This window comes from Myotis myotis, unplaced genomic scaffold (genome assembly GCF_014108235.1).
Source record: "Myotis myotis isolate mMyoMyo1 unplaced genomic scaffold, mMyoMyo1.p scaffold_m19_p_1, whole genome shotgun sequence".
Taxonomy (NCBI): Eukaryota; Metazoa; Chordata; class Mammalia; order Chiroptera; family Vespertilionidae; genus Myotis; species Myotis myotis.
In genome coordinates this window covers 87,757,902-87,771,209 of record NW_023416313.1, presented here as the reverse complement: position 1 = coordinate 87,771,209, position 13,308 = coordinate 87,757,902, and the positions used below count along the sequence as shown (strand labels likewise).

Genomic DNA, 13,308 nt, shown 5'->3' with positions numbered 1-13,308 from the left:
AAGTTCTTTTACTTTACAAAAATATTTTAAAATTCCTTTAACATATTTTATGGCTCAAAATTGAACACAGAAAGCATCTTGTGTTTTTCTAAATCCTAAAAGAACACAGCATTTTTGTTGCATACCACACTTAGTGACATTATATCTCTCTATCCAGAGCATACCAGCATTTCACCAGACCACTTATGAAGGTATCACACCTTTATATTAACTTGTTTGTTGCCATGTTAACTAATTATAATTAGTTAAACAGAGCCAGCCCGAAGTAAAGGCTACAGCTTTAGAATATCAATAACTATAAGGAAATATGGAATTAAACCCATGCCTTTCTCATATATAATGTAACTAAACAGCATTAATTGATGTAAAAGTTTCATCTTTAGATAGCATCATTTTTCCTTGCTAAATCTATTGCTGCTTTTTTGAATGGCATCACCGTCTCTCATATCAGTCTAAAACTTCATTTCTGACATCTCGCCAGTGGCAACATCTAACATCCTGTTGCACTAGTAAATCCCATCCTCCTGTCTCTCTATTCCCATTAACACTTACTTGCCTATTTCAGACACTCATTACCTTGAGCTTAGACTATTGCATCAGATTTCTGTTTTTTCCCAACTCTCATTTTGCCACTTGGAAATCCATTTTATTGGATTAAAAATTAGAAAGCAAAGTTCTGATGATCACCCCTGTTGAACAACCTTCCCTGGAGACCTTTAAAACAAAGCTCAGACTTCTCAGGTCAGCCCTCATGAATAGGACCTAACTACTTCAGTTCCCACCAAACTGAATCACATACTGTTTCCAGTATATGTCTTACCAAGCTCCTATAGTTTTCTCTTCCTAAATGCCTTTTCCCCTTTTTCTGAGTGTTCAAATATTAATCCTTCTTTAAGATTCCTTCATGAAAGTTCCTCTGCCCACAGTGTCTATAGACCTCTCACGACATTATTTAGATCTTGTCTAAAACATACTAATGTACATGGCTTCCATCAAGACTTAAAACAATTTATAGGAAGGATCTATTTTTATCACATCTATGAAACTCTTACAATGCTGAATATAGTGCCTAGAACATACTAGTATCTTACATATCTACTGAGTAACTAAGTTTCAGAATTGTGCCAAACCTGGAATATGTGTCAGTGGCAAATATGTTAAATGCCTCCGGTCCCTCCTAGCTAGTGGCACCACTACCTATCAATACTTAAAGTGCCATGATAAATAATTCTCCTTTGTCAATACACAGGATAAGAAAGGGAAAGAAACAGCAACAAAAATTATCTCTCTGGATTTTCTCCAGCATAGGTACTAACCCAAAGGGCCCAATACAATTGGTTTATTTTAGGGTACATCTAGAATCGTCACTCTTTGTGCTATGAATATGAAGGGATGTTTATGTACATCCAATCTCTGGGGGATTCCATTCTTCTAGTTTTGCCTGGACAGGCGCTCCTCTCTCATTCTTCCTCCACTTACCTGGTCAAAATTCTTTAATACTTTCTTATAGTCTTTGGAATACAATCCAAACTTTTTATGCAACATTCTCCAGGAAGGTGCCTTTGCCTACTCTGGTCGCATTTCCCATCCTCATATATTCCAACCACGCACATCCAGAGTACTTGTAATTCACTGAATGTGTCCTTCTCATACCCTGTGCACCCAGACAGTATGTGTTTTCAGTCTGAAATGTCCTCTCTCTTCACCAATGGGAAGACCTACCTCAGGCACCATCTGGCTTAGGTGACCATCCTTATATTCCCATGGCCTTCTGGGTATGCCTCAGACATAGACATTTCAGGCTGTATTATAATTATCTACTTAATGCGTCTGTCTTAGTCACAAGACTGTGAGCTCCCAGTGGACAGGGGTTCTCCATTGCTGGGCAAAGTAGTCCTCAAACAGGATTAACTGGCTGAGTAAATGAGACCTCATGGCACTCAGGACTTGGGTCTTGGAGCAAACAGGAGCTCATGAACAATAAATGGACCTCTCACAATTAATGATTAATCCAGACAGAGGAGACATTCCTCAGCAGTGGCTACCATGTACCCCCACGTACACCAGATCCATTCAGATAAGGGTAGTCTGAACCTCCACCCAAATGGGATGAAAAAAAAAAAAATCTCACAAAACCTCATTATTACCTACCCTGCTCTGCACACAAGTATCTCTTAATTATTGTGAAGAAATGTAAAAAACTTAATTATTTAGGGCACAGAGGCAAGAATAATGCTAACACGCCTAAGAATGAAAAACATGGTATAATAATGAAAGCAACTAAGTTTATGTGTTTTTCAAATTAAAAAAAGTAAAACTGAACTTGTCTTCCCTTAGCTTTCAATATTAAAAAAAAAAGGTAAAATGTTTACAAATAAAACTGCAAAAACAGCCTTGACATCAAGCAAATGAGAATAACATCCCTTCAAAGTACTTCTGTTTACAGATACCACCAGTTGGACCACATTTGTTTACGTGACTAACACAACTCTTAATATGAACTCCAAGAAATTTGTAACTCAAACTATTTACAACTATTGAAGAAAACAAATTTGGCTAGTGTATATCTTTGATGCTAGTAACATTACTTATGGAATGTATGCCACTACATGAGAAACATTTTCTATTGCCTCTTTAAAATCTGCAATTATATAATGTTTTTTTCTGAAATCCCAATAATGTATTGGAGAACAGACATAACGGATTTTACTGTTATCTAGACTGACACTTTATATTTTTTCCTTATAAAAACAAAAATATGATTTCCACAAAAATTTCGCTGTTTAGCCTCCTTGTTATAAGCTGTTCAGCTCTCATATTAAGGACTTACACCAGATAATCTGTAGGGTTGATTCTTATTCTACATTTGGGATTATGCCTTTATTGTCAGGTGGGTGAAGCCATCTCCATGTCCCCCAGCCTTCCTTTTCTGAACTCCCCACCCTCACTTGCTCACACCAAGTTTAGTGGCAGTTTCCTTAGATTGTTGATTCACTTCTCCTCACCTACAATCATAAAAATGGGTAACAGATTAAAATATTTCCTCTTGCAGGATATTTGTAAGTTAATTGAGAATATTTAAAATACAAGGTAAATGACTGAAGCTTTAACAGACTTTCAGTTGAGGAGGTTCAGGACAGGCTACTCTCAAAGATATCATCTTAGCCTATGGAATTTTTTAAACTGAAGAAATTTGAGAAACAACATGTGCAGAAAGGACTTTCTGACTTTCCCCAAATCAGGTTTTAAAACCTGCACTGAGAAGTGCCCTCCCTAGCCCAGAGAAAATCTCACAAGAGTGCTATTTGCATAAATTATTTTAATTACTTTAATAATAGCCTTTAAAATGAAAATAAGGTACTACACTATGATGCTATGCTGTTTGATAATTTTATAAAAAACTATGACTAAAGATTCAACCAAAAGAAACATAAGCTAAAAAATCCAAGGTATTTTAAGCCTTTGAAGTAACAAATAAGAAGAATTTATAGACCAGGGGTCCCTGACCAGTCAAATGGAAATTAATGCTTGTTTGGGAGTCAGTGCACTCACCTACTCTGCTAATGAACTTCCAGTATCCCCAATCAGGGACATGAACATTTATACTCTCATCATACTCAGGGACCTCACAGTTTAGGGAAAATAGAAAGTAGTAACTTTTCACAAAGAGGTGGGGATATATCATTTGAATTAGTGGCCTCTCAAATTGTATTTTCAGTAATCAAAGACTCTACAAATTGCTTCAGAAGTTCTGCAAATGTATGGTTTTAATTTCATTTTAAAATTGTGATTAAAAATATGCACATGAAAATGTATATGGCAATTTTAGCATATGAGAAAATCCACTAACCTGCTAACCCTCACTTACATATTATCTTCATTTATAGTTAGGAAATGCTATGAATGTTAACTTATGAAGAATCCTATATAATAAAAGCCTAATATGCTAAGTGTCTGGTCATCCGTTCAACCAATCAAAGCGTAATATGCTAATGATATGCTAAGGCTGCTCAACTGCTTGCTATGACTTGCACTGACCACTAGGGGGAAGACAGTTGACTGGTCGATCAGTTGCTATGTTGTGCACTGACCACCACGGGCAGACGCTCCAACCAGTAGGTTAGCTTGCTGCTGGGGTCCTGACGATAGGGACTGAGTGAGACGGCTGGACATGCCCTGGAGCCCTCACGATCCCTCCCTGGCTGGCCAACCTCCTGCATCCCCCCCAAGCCCCGATCATGCACCGAGCCTCTAGTATTAATTATAAAAGTCTTCATTTATATTTTATATATTGAGTTTCAAAGAAAAACTATTTTAAAAGGGAGTTGCTCTGTTCAAAAACAAATTTGAAAATCTAATAGATGATGAAAAAATTAGGATAAAGATTGAACTGTTACTAATTTGTACTCATTTATACTTTAATGCCAAACAAAATCACCAGAAATTATGGTACATTTAATGTCAGTGAAAAATATGTTCTCTATAAGTCAATATTTTGAAGATTATAATAAATTTAATGATGAGATCTGGCAAACCCTCTTTAGCCTACGAGTTAGACCAGGTAAATACTTCTCATCTTTGCTGAAATTTTAGCCAGAGTAGGAAGGATTCAAATCCCCCAAGAACAATGCACACTAGAGAAACACAAAAAGTAATAAAATATCCCAAAAATCTGGTTTTGTTTGGAAAGCATTTTCGGGCCTCTGGTATGTAATAGTATCTTATAAAACATTATGCAACTCTACTATGGCATCCGGCTTGAGAGTTACTTAGCTATTTGAATTCAGAGGAATCCCAGATATGTTCATTGTTTTTACCACATGCCCTGTAAATGTAAAGGAATCAATATGAATAAGGCAGGACCACCCTCCAAAAACGCATGTACAAAGGATACTCTTCGTTATTCCGGATGTCAACCACCAGGAGCTTCGGTTTACTGGACTTGGTCTTCTTGGTGGGTGTTTTGAAGTGGCCCGTCACTGTGAGCTCACACAAGTCAATCAGGTCCTCTGCTGAAATCCGGGGAGAAACTTCTGACTTTAGGTCATTTAATGGGATGGATTCTCTTGACTGAAAGAAACATACAAATAACACAAATATTGAGAATATTATAGAGACAAAGTGTAGCCGGAGAAAATATCTTCAGGCTCTTGATATCAATCACTATAAGCACACAGGAGAACAAGAAACAATATCCCAGTCTACTGTGTAACCATGTTACTATTGAGGCTTACACTTTTATTAGTCACAGATATAGGAAAACATTATACTTTTGACTACTACCAAGCTCTTGGTTCAAATGTGAAAGAGATGAGGAAGATTTTTCCTTATGAGAGCACTGTGTATCTTTAAAAGCAGTTTTTTTTTTTCTCTAGTTGGTTTGGCTCAGTGGCTAAAGTGTCAGCCCATGGACTGAAGGGTCCTGGGTTTGATTCTGATAAAAGGCTGAAGGGTTCTGGGTTTCATTCTGGTAAAAGGCATGTACCCTGGTTGCAGGCTCAATCCAAGCCCCGGTTAGGGCATGTGCGGGAGGCAACCAATGGATGTGTCTCTCTCACATCTATGTTTTTCTCTCTGTCTCTCCCCATTCCGTCCACTCTCTCTAAAAGTCAATGGAAAAATATCCTCAGGTGAGGATTAACAAAAAAATAAAGATAAAAAGCATCTTAAAAAATAATTTGCGCAATTCCTTGATGTAGAAACAAAATTCTAGAGGGAGGCTGGGCTTCAGGAATAGTCCAGCCAGTGCTCGGGGCCCGTTTACAGTAGGCTCAGATTTGCCCTTCTCCATGTTGGTGTGATCTTTAGACTAGCTTCTTAAAAAGCAATGACAAAAATAAAAAGGGGGAGGAGGATGTTTATGTGTTAAATTTTTTGAATTATGATGCAGAGCGTTGTACAGCGGCTGAAATGCTTTGGTCGTCCAGTGCAAAAGCCTTCGCCGGGTTAGCCCGGTGGAAGGATGCACAAAGCAGACAAGAGTTTTACCAGATCCAATAATGATGTGGGGAAGAGGTTGTGTTTTGTATCTTTCCAGAAGGAGCAATGCAGCCAGAGCGTTATGTGTGTCATCACAATGGACCCAGAGAAGCTCCTTGTCCCTTTGTTCAGAAGACTGAGAGCTGCCCCAATGATAGCAAAGCAGAAGACAAAAATGAAGGCTACAAAAGGGGCCGAGGTGCCAAAATTGGGTCAGCTGAAGAAGTTAATGACTGAAGCCCAGAAGATGGTAGAAAAGCAAGAAGTGGAAGCTACTCCCTCAACCATGTTTCTGGCTATGCTAGCATTGGTTAGCTGCTAGTCTTCTGTAAAGTCTCATGCAGCCAAGTCCAAGGACTCTGAGTAAATACACACCAGCAGCAAAAGAAACTTTCATTTTGTAGCTAAAAATGTTAACATGCCTGTAGTTTGATTTCTCTCTTATTGCTGTGTTGCACTGGCATTGTTTTGTTATTGTTTTAATAGCCAGAGTTTTGTTCGTGATGTTCAAGTTTTACTTTTAGGTTTATTGTAGTAGCTTAAAAACAAAAAAGGGGGAAATGTTGGGAGCGGCTCTAGGGTCAAGCCTTGGACTGACCTGTGGCAGGGCCATAAACAAGTGCCAGCTTGGAGGGCAGAGCCCTCCTAGCATAATTAAGTTTGACCTTATAGTCCTCCTAAAATCCTTCCTAGATAGCTAATGGACTGTGGGAGCTGCAGCAAGTGCTGCCAAAGCAAGGTGAAACTCACAAGAACATTGTAAACATACTGACCACTACCCTTGCTTTGCTTTGTGTGCTGACTATAAAATAAAGACTCAGCTTGCAGGCCATGGCGCTGTCTCTCCATTAGAGAAGTAGCGTCCCACCGAGCCCCAGCTGTATTCTCTTGTCTGTCTTCTTTAATCCTTCATTGCCCCTCCTCAGGCTCATTGAACATGCCCGTGCTGGACATAGCGCAGTATATTCTTTCATTTTTTTGTAAATTCCTCTGAGATATCATCTCACACCTGCCAGAATGTCTACCATTAATAAAGAAACAAACAAGTGCTGAAAAAGATGTGGAGAAAAGGGAAGCCTAGTATACTACTAGTGGGAATGCAGATTGGTGCAGCCATTATGGGATTTTTTTTTTTGAGAGTGGAATTTACTAAAAAATAAATAAATAAAAAATGGAACAACCATTTGGCCCAGTAATCCCACTTCTAGGAATATATCCTAAGAAGCCCAAAACACGAATCAGAAATAATATATGCACCCCTATGTTCATAGCATTATTTACAGTAGCTAAAATCTGGAAATAGTCCAAGTGCCCAGCAGTAGATGAGTAGGTAAAAAAGGTGTGGTACATTTATACAATGGAGTACTATGGAGCTTTAAAAAAGGAGAATTTCTTATCCTTTGCAATAGCATGGATGGACCTGGAGAGTATTATGTTGAGTGAAATAAGTGAGTCATAGAAAGACAAATATCACATGATTTCACTTGTAAGTGGAATCTAATGAACATAATAAACTGATGAACAAAAAGGGACCAGAGACATGGAGGTATGGAACAGACTGACATATCTCAGGCAGGGGAAGGGTGGATAATAGAAAGGATGGGAAGAGATTAACCTAAGAACTCAACTATAAAATTAAAAGTGTAATATGCTAATAAGACCAGACAGCCAAACGACCTTCCGGACATCCTTCCAGATGAAGCCGCGGCTGCGAGGGCCTAGCCCCTTGCACGAACTTCATGCATCGGGCCTCTAGTATACATATAAGCATAACCAATGAACACAGGCAATAGTGTAGTGCAGGCCTGGGTTGGGGCAGGGGCTGGAAGGAGAGGGAAAAGGGGGAAAATTGGAGGCATTTGTTATAATGTCAACAACAAAATCAAATTAAAAAAGTGGATTTTATCAAGATCTAGATTAAGTGATGACAGTGGAAATTGACAGCTTTGTTCTATTTATTATCTCTTTTTACTTTCAGTCTTTCTCTTTTCACTACTTTTCCTTGGCTTACAAATATACCCAATATTTTCCCACCCACAGTGGAAAATAAATTAAAACACTATAGCAGATAAGAAAATTACTTTCCAAGTGGTGGGTTTTCCCCCAGCTACTAACCCTCTACCTTCTCATCTTTAGTTTGTTTTTCCCATCCACTCCTGAATCACTGCAACTTGGTTTCTGTCATGATACAGTAAATAAGGAGTGGACCACTGACAGGGGAAAGGAAGAAAGACACATGAAAGGCACTATAAGAAAACAGATGGAAGATAAAGGGTAGGGTTGAGTAAATAATGGTTCTTATGTTTTGAATATGGATGACTGGGGGGGAAAAAGATAGTAGCAGTGACAGACAGTAGATAAGGGGATGACAAGTTCAGATTTAGATATGTAAAACTGAGGTTGCATAAGGTCTACCGAGCTGAAATGTTGAGAATGCATTTAGAGACAGAAACTGGTGTTTGGGGGAAGTCATGACTAGAGGATCATATTTTTGGAATTATAAGCATAGAAATTGAAGTTTAAGTCATGAGAAAGAGTAAACAATTTGAAGAAAAATGAAAAAAGGCAGAAAGAAATCCCAAATTTAGCAGGTACATCTATACAGTCTGCTGAGAAAAATCTTAAATTATGCAAACTATTAACAAGAGTTGGAAACACATAAAGTTGAGATTCTTTAGGGAAATATTCATCAATTTTTATTTTTCCACGTCTATAATAAATAGAGTCTTCTTTCTTAGTGCTACATATTTCAAGCTCATGTATGAAACAGGCTTTTGTGAATGGCACAGACATTAACTATCATCTCAAAGGAATTTTAACAATGAAAAACTGTCTTCAGAAACTATCAATCTACAAGGATCTATTTATTCATATACTTAAAACAATAAATTGCTTCAGTGGCATGTTGGTATTTTTATTTCTCCCTCTTCGTTTTAGAGGAAACAGGGGGAGCCTGCTATTTCTATTACAGACATAGAGCATCTGAAATGGAGTTTGAAATAAAACCGTCATGCTCTGGATGCTGCATAATGTAGTTCTCACACTAGAGAGATATTTCTCTCCCTCAAATAAAAGAGAGATCATGTACATGAATATGAAACCCAAAGAACAGTGGTCATAAATGTTTTTTTCAGTGATTATGAATTTATGTTAAAATTTTCACAGATGTGCCCTTGAAAAATTATGTGTAAACTAAATTTCTGTAAGGAGAGTAATTTCCCCTTTGATATATAATAACATTTTAGAGATATTTCATCTCTCTAGTCCTCAATTATTTCATGTATAAAAGGAAGGGACCAGGGTAGGTATCTTATATCTTATACTTTAGCTATAGAATTCTATGACTTTATTTCTGATTGATTTTTCAATTAGCAAAAGGTGCAAAAATGCCTGCTTACTTCCTGGGACAAAAGTTGGAAACCTGTACATAATACTTAACATCAGCAGAGCAGTTTCTATTAAAGGGATTCAAGAGCGATTCAAATTGTGAAGCTTAGCAAAGTGTTGTTCAAAAAGCATAACATGCTTATATAAATGTATACTAATAAGAACTTATGCATTTCAAGACAAGTAGCTGGGAAATATTTCATAGTTTAAACTGGTTGAAGTGAGGACAGAAGAGATGGAGGTTACAGTAAGTGAACACTCTCGCATAAGTGATTTCTGGGGCAAAAAGAGGGTCAATGTGGCAATGTATGCCAGGAGTGGTGGTGAATGCTACTGTGTATGTTTCTGTAAGTTTCTGGAAATAATTTTCAAAATAATACCAGAACCTGATACATTTTATAGGCTGAGAGAAACAAGATTAAAAAGCTAAACATGACAGCAGCTCCACTCAGCTGAACTCCTATAAGTGGAATTGTGATACTTCCTTCAGGAATGTCAGAGAACTGATTCCACATAGATCGTTATGATCAGCTTTCAAAGGCAGCGGAGATTCAGGGTACAGCCAGCTGGTGGCTTAGAGGTCACAGTATTTTAGTTAGTCTCATTGGCATTTTCATCCCAAACTCTAACTTTCCAAGGTACACTCTTTACTTGAATTGGGGTGTTTACTCTCTCACTGCTACCCTTTCCCTAGTAGAGATAAGTGCTACCATTTTTGTTCAGGTTTTCCTTATTACTTGGGAAATTGTCCCATCACTTCCCTCACTGTAGAACCAAAGAATGTCAAATAAATGACCAAATATTATCTGGCTGGAAGCTTCAGTGAATCTCTGTGGAAGAATGTGTGGAGATCTCCCTCTCCCACAAACACATTGCTCTTCAAGTCTAGTCAATTTTTTCCCAACTCCTTCCCAAATTCACAGGATTGCCCATTCTATGAACTCTCATGATATTTTCACCCAATGGCAAGCAAAGACCTTAAATATAACTGTGGCTTAAACTAAAGTTTGGCAGTTTCTGGGAGGACTAATGCCCTCTGCATAGAGAGCCTACATTTAGAACTGGTTCCCAAAGCTGAAACATAAGACAGAATTTAGGAGTCAAAAGTTATGGCTTATCTTAACCTCCTACTGAATATTAAAACATGTTGAAAAGACATTTAATAAAACTCAAGAAATCAGAATTCATGATCTTTTCATTAGAAAATTTATCTCTTAAGACAAAAAACAGCAAAACATTACAAACAACCTAAGCATAATATAAAGATATCCTCTATTACCACTGTTCTTTAACACTGTTATAAAGAATTGGGTGGAGCAATTAAATAACAGAAATATATAAAATGTATAAAATTGGAAAAGAGGAAAACTTATCAGTAATTTGCAGATGATATATAACTAGAAAAAGTGAAAAACTTATAAACAATGAGAACAACAATTGGCTGATAAATGACAATGATGATAATTAATGATAATGAAAACTTACAGTGTTCAGCATGTGCCAGCAGTGTTCTATACATATTAACTAATTTAATCCTCTGTAATTCTATGAAATATTTAATATTTTACCTCTATTTTATGGACAACAAAGAAAACGATTGCATAACCACACACCTGGTGTGGCAGAGCTGAGATTAAAAAAGTAATGTCTGCATTTTTAATCACTACACCAAACTTCTTGTAAAATCAACAATCTTTCTATTGATTAAAAAACTAGAAAATATAATAAAAATAAAACATCTCAATAATAACAGCAACAGAAAGGCTCAAATATGAATAAATACCAACAAGAAACATAAAAGAAAACTATAAAATAAACAATATGTTTATTCTCCCTACTTATACATACATTTAATTCAATCACAACATATATACCAAAATGATTTCTCCCCAGGAGAGTGAGAAAAGACATTCTATAATTCATGTAAAAACACAGTGCCAAATGTATAATATTATTTTAATAGCCTCTTGGTACTAGAAAGAAAATGAAACGAATATAAATGAAAAAAGAATTCAGAAATGAATATAAATACATGTGGGAATCTAATTTATCATAAGGGGTATTTGGATTTAATGGGGACCATTTAGTTTATTAAAGAAAACAAACATTATATTAATCTTAAACTAATTCAAATATCTATTTGATAAGTATAAAGTTTAAAATCTATCAATTAAGTCAAGTCTGTAGGACTCAATTTGACTCCTGTTTGCTCAGTGTTTGCTTTAATTAATTTCTGTAGGATTTCTGAACAATAAACTATAATTCATACTGATGTATTTTGGAATAATTCCAGTTTAGCAAGGTTTTTTTTTTTTAAAAAAAATTAGTAGTAACTTTTCTTTTTTTTTTAGCAAGGTTTTCTATTTGCTCATTTTGACTTTGGGGGAAAGGATAAAAGAAATAACCTTTAGCAATGATTCTCTGGAAGATGTGAGATTGTTGCAGATAAAAGCTGTCTTTTTTTTTTTTTATTATATACCTTTATTTGTTAAATCCTGTGTTGGCACCTGTACAAATCAGGTTAACAAAATGAATTTTTAGTAGCAGGTTTATGTCTCATATAACATGGCTTGTTTATTTAGTTTGCATATGTTATAGGATATCCTGGGAGAAGGGCTGGAATAAACAGGACATTTATACCCTGGAATTGTAAAAGTCATTGCAATGACTCCTGCATATAATAACTATGTCTGTTGTTGCTAGCCTTTCTGCAGAATTGTGCCAGAGTCCATTTCTTTCTAAATGCTATGGAATGTCATTGATATACAAAAGGACAGCCCTGTACTTTGAGGTTGCATAAGGCAGATCACAATGCAAGACCCAGATATACATTAGAAGTTGAAATTATCCTATCTGTGCCCATGGCTCTTCATGAAGAAAATATATTCTATAAACTTACTGTGGAAAAACATTGCTACAGAAGCTATCTCAAATCAATAATTAATTAAATCAGCTGCAAAGGAATAAAAAAACTGTCACAACATAACCTTCCTAGCAAGTGCTGTGTGGATATGCTAATGCTGATTCAAAGCATCCTCTGATGTCTGTAGGAAGTGTGAGTTGCCCTCTCAGATCAGTTCAGCTACTAGCTTGGGCCAATCCTAAATAGGATATTCCACTTAATACAACAATTGTTATTTCACCAAAGATGGTAATAATATTTATTTTCTTTTGTGTTTCCCATTAAGAACTTCACCCCCAACATCCTCCTACCAAAAACTTCTAAACATCTCTCTTTTCTTCCCAGGATACCCCTCCTCCCCCGCAAAAAAATCATCAATACAACACTCTAGAAATCTAGTGCTCCTTCAGTCACAATTCAATTTTTGTCCGGCTCTGGGCACTTTTTTATGCTAATTTCACTTGCTATTTATAGGGCACTGCTCCATTCAGAACAGGCTTGTGCACAACTGAAATGTCCACATTTAGAAAAGTGGCAATTAGTAATCTGATGAGTAGGATGAGAAGACCCAGAGATTTCTATAATTCAGAGGAAGAAACATTTTTAATATGCAACTATGAAGTACGATTTTCTAAGGTAATTATACAAAAAAAAGGATAATAGTGAACGTTTAAAAATATAGGGACATGTATTTAACATATAAATGTTTCAAGCTTCGTACTGCTGCAGCTAAACAATTAGATTTTTAAATGTGAAAAGCATGAAGGGTCACTAGGAAAAGTAAGGATAAAAATGCATCACAATTTACAGTTTCTTTACCTAGAAGTAAAGAATGACCCTTGAGTTATTTCAGTAATTGTATTTATTAACTGTTTCATTCTACAAAGGATTTGAGATTTTGGTCCAGTTTATCCTTTCAAACAATCTAAAACATGTTTTTATCCCTTCCTGATATAATACTTCCACCTGCCAAATAGTTTTCTGGTATGCTGAATTACATTACACCCCAAATTGGGAACTTACATACTGTGGTTTGAAAA

At 36.4% G+C, this 13,308-nt stretch overlaps 1 protein-coding gene across 3 annotated transcripts in view; it reads right to left on the bottom strand.

Annotated features, from left to right (window-relative positions):
* TBCK (TBC1 domain containing kinase) overlaps window positions 1-13,308 on the bottom strand; it is a 167,410-nt gene that overhangs the window by 22,325 nt on the left and 131,777 nt on the right. For all 3 annotated transcript variants that reach the window (XM_036343987.1, XM_036343978.1, XM_036343998.1), the window contains one exon: window positions 4,895-5,070. In XM_036343987.1, coding sequence (XP_036199880.1) covers window positions 4,895-5,070 — 176 coding nt within the window. The remainder of the gene's footprint in view (window positions 1-4,894; window positions 5,071-13,308) is intronic.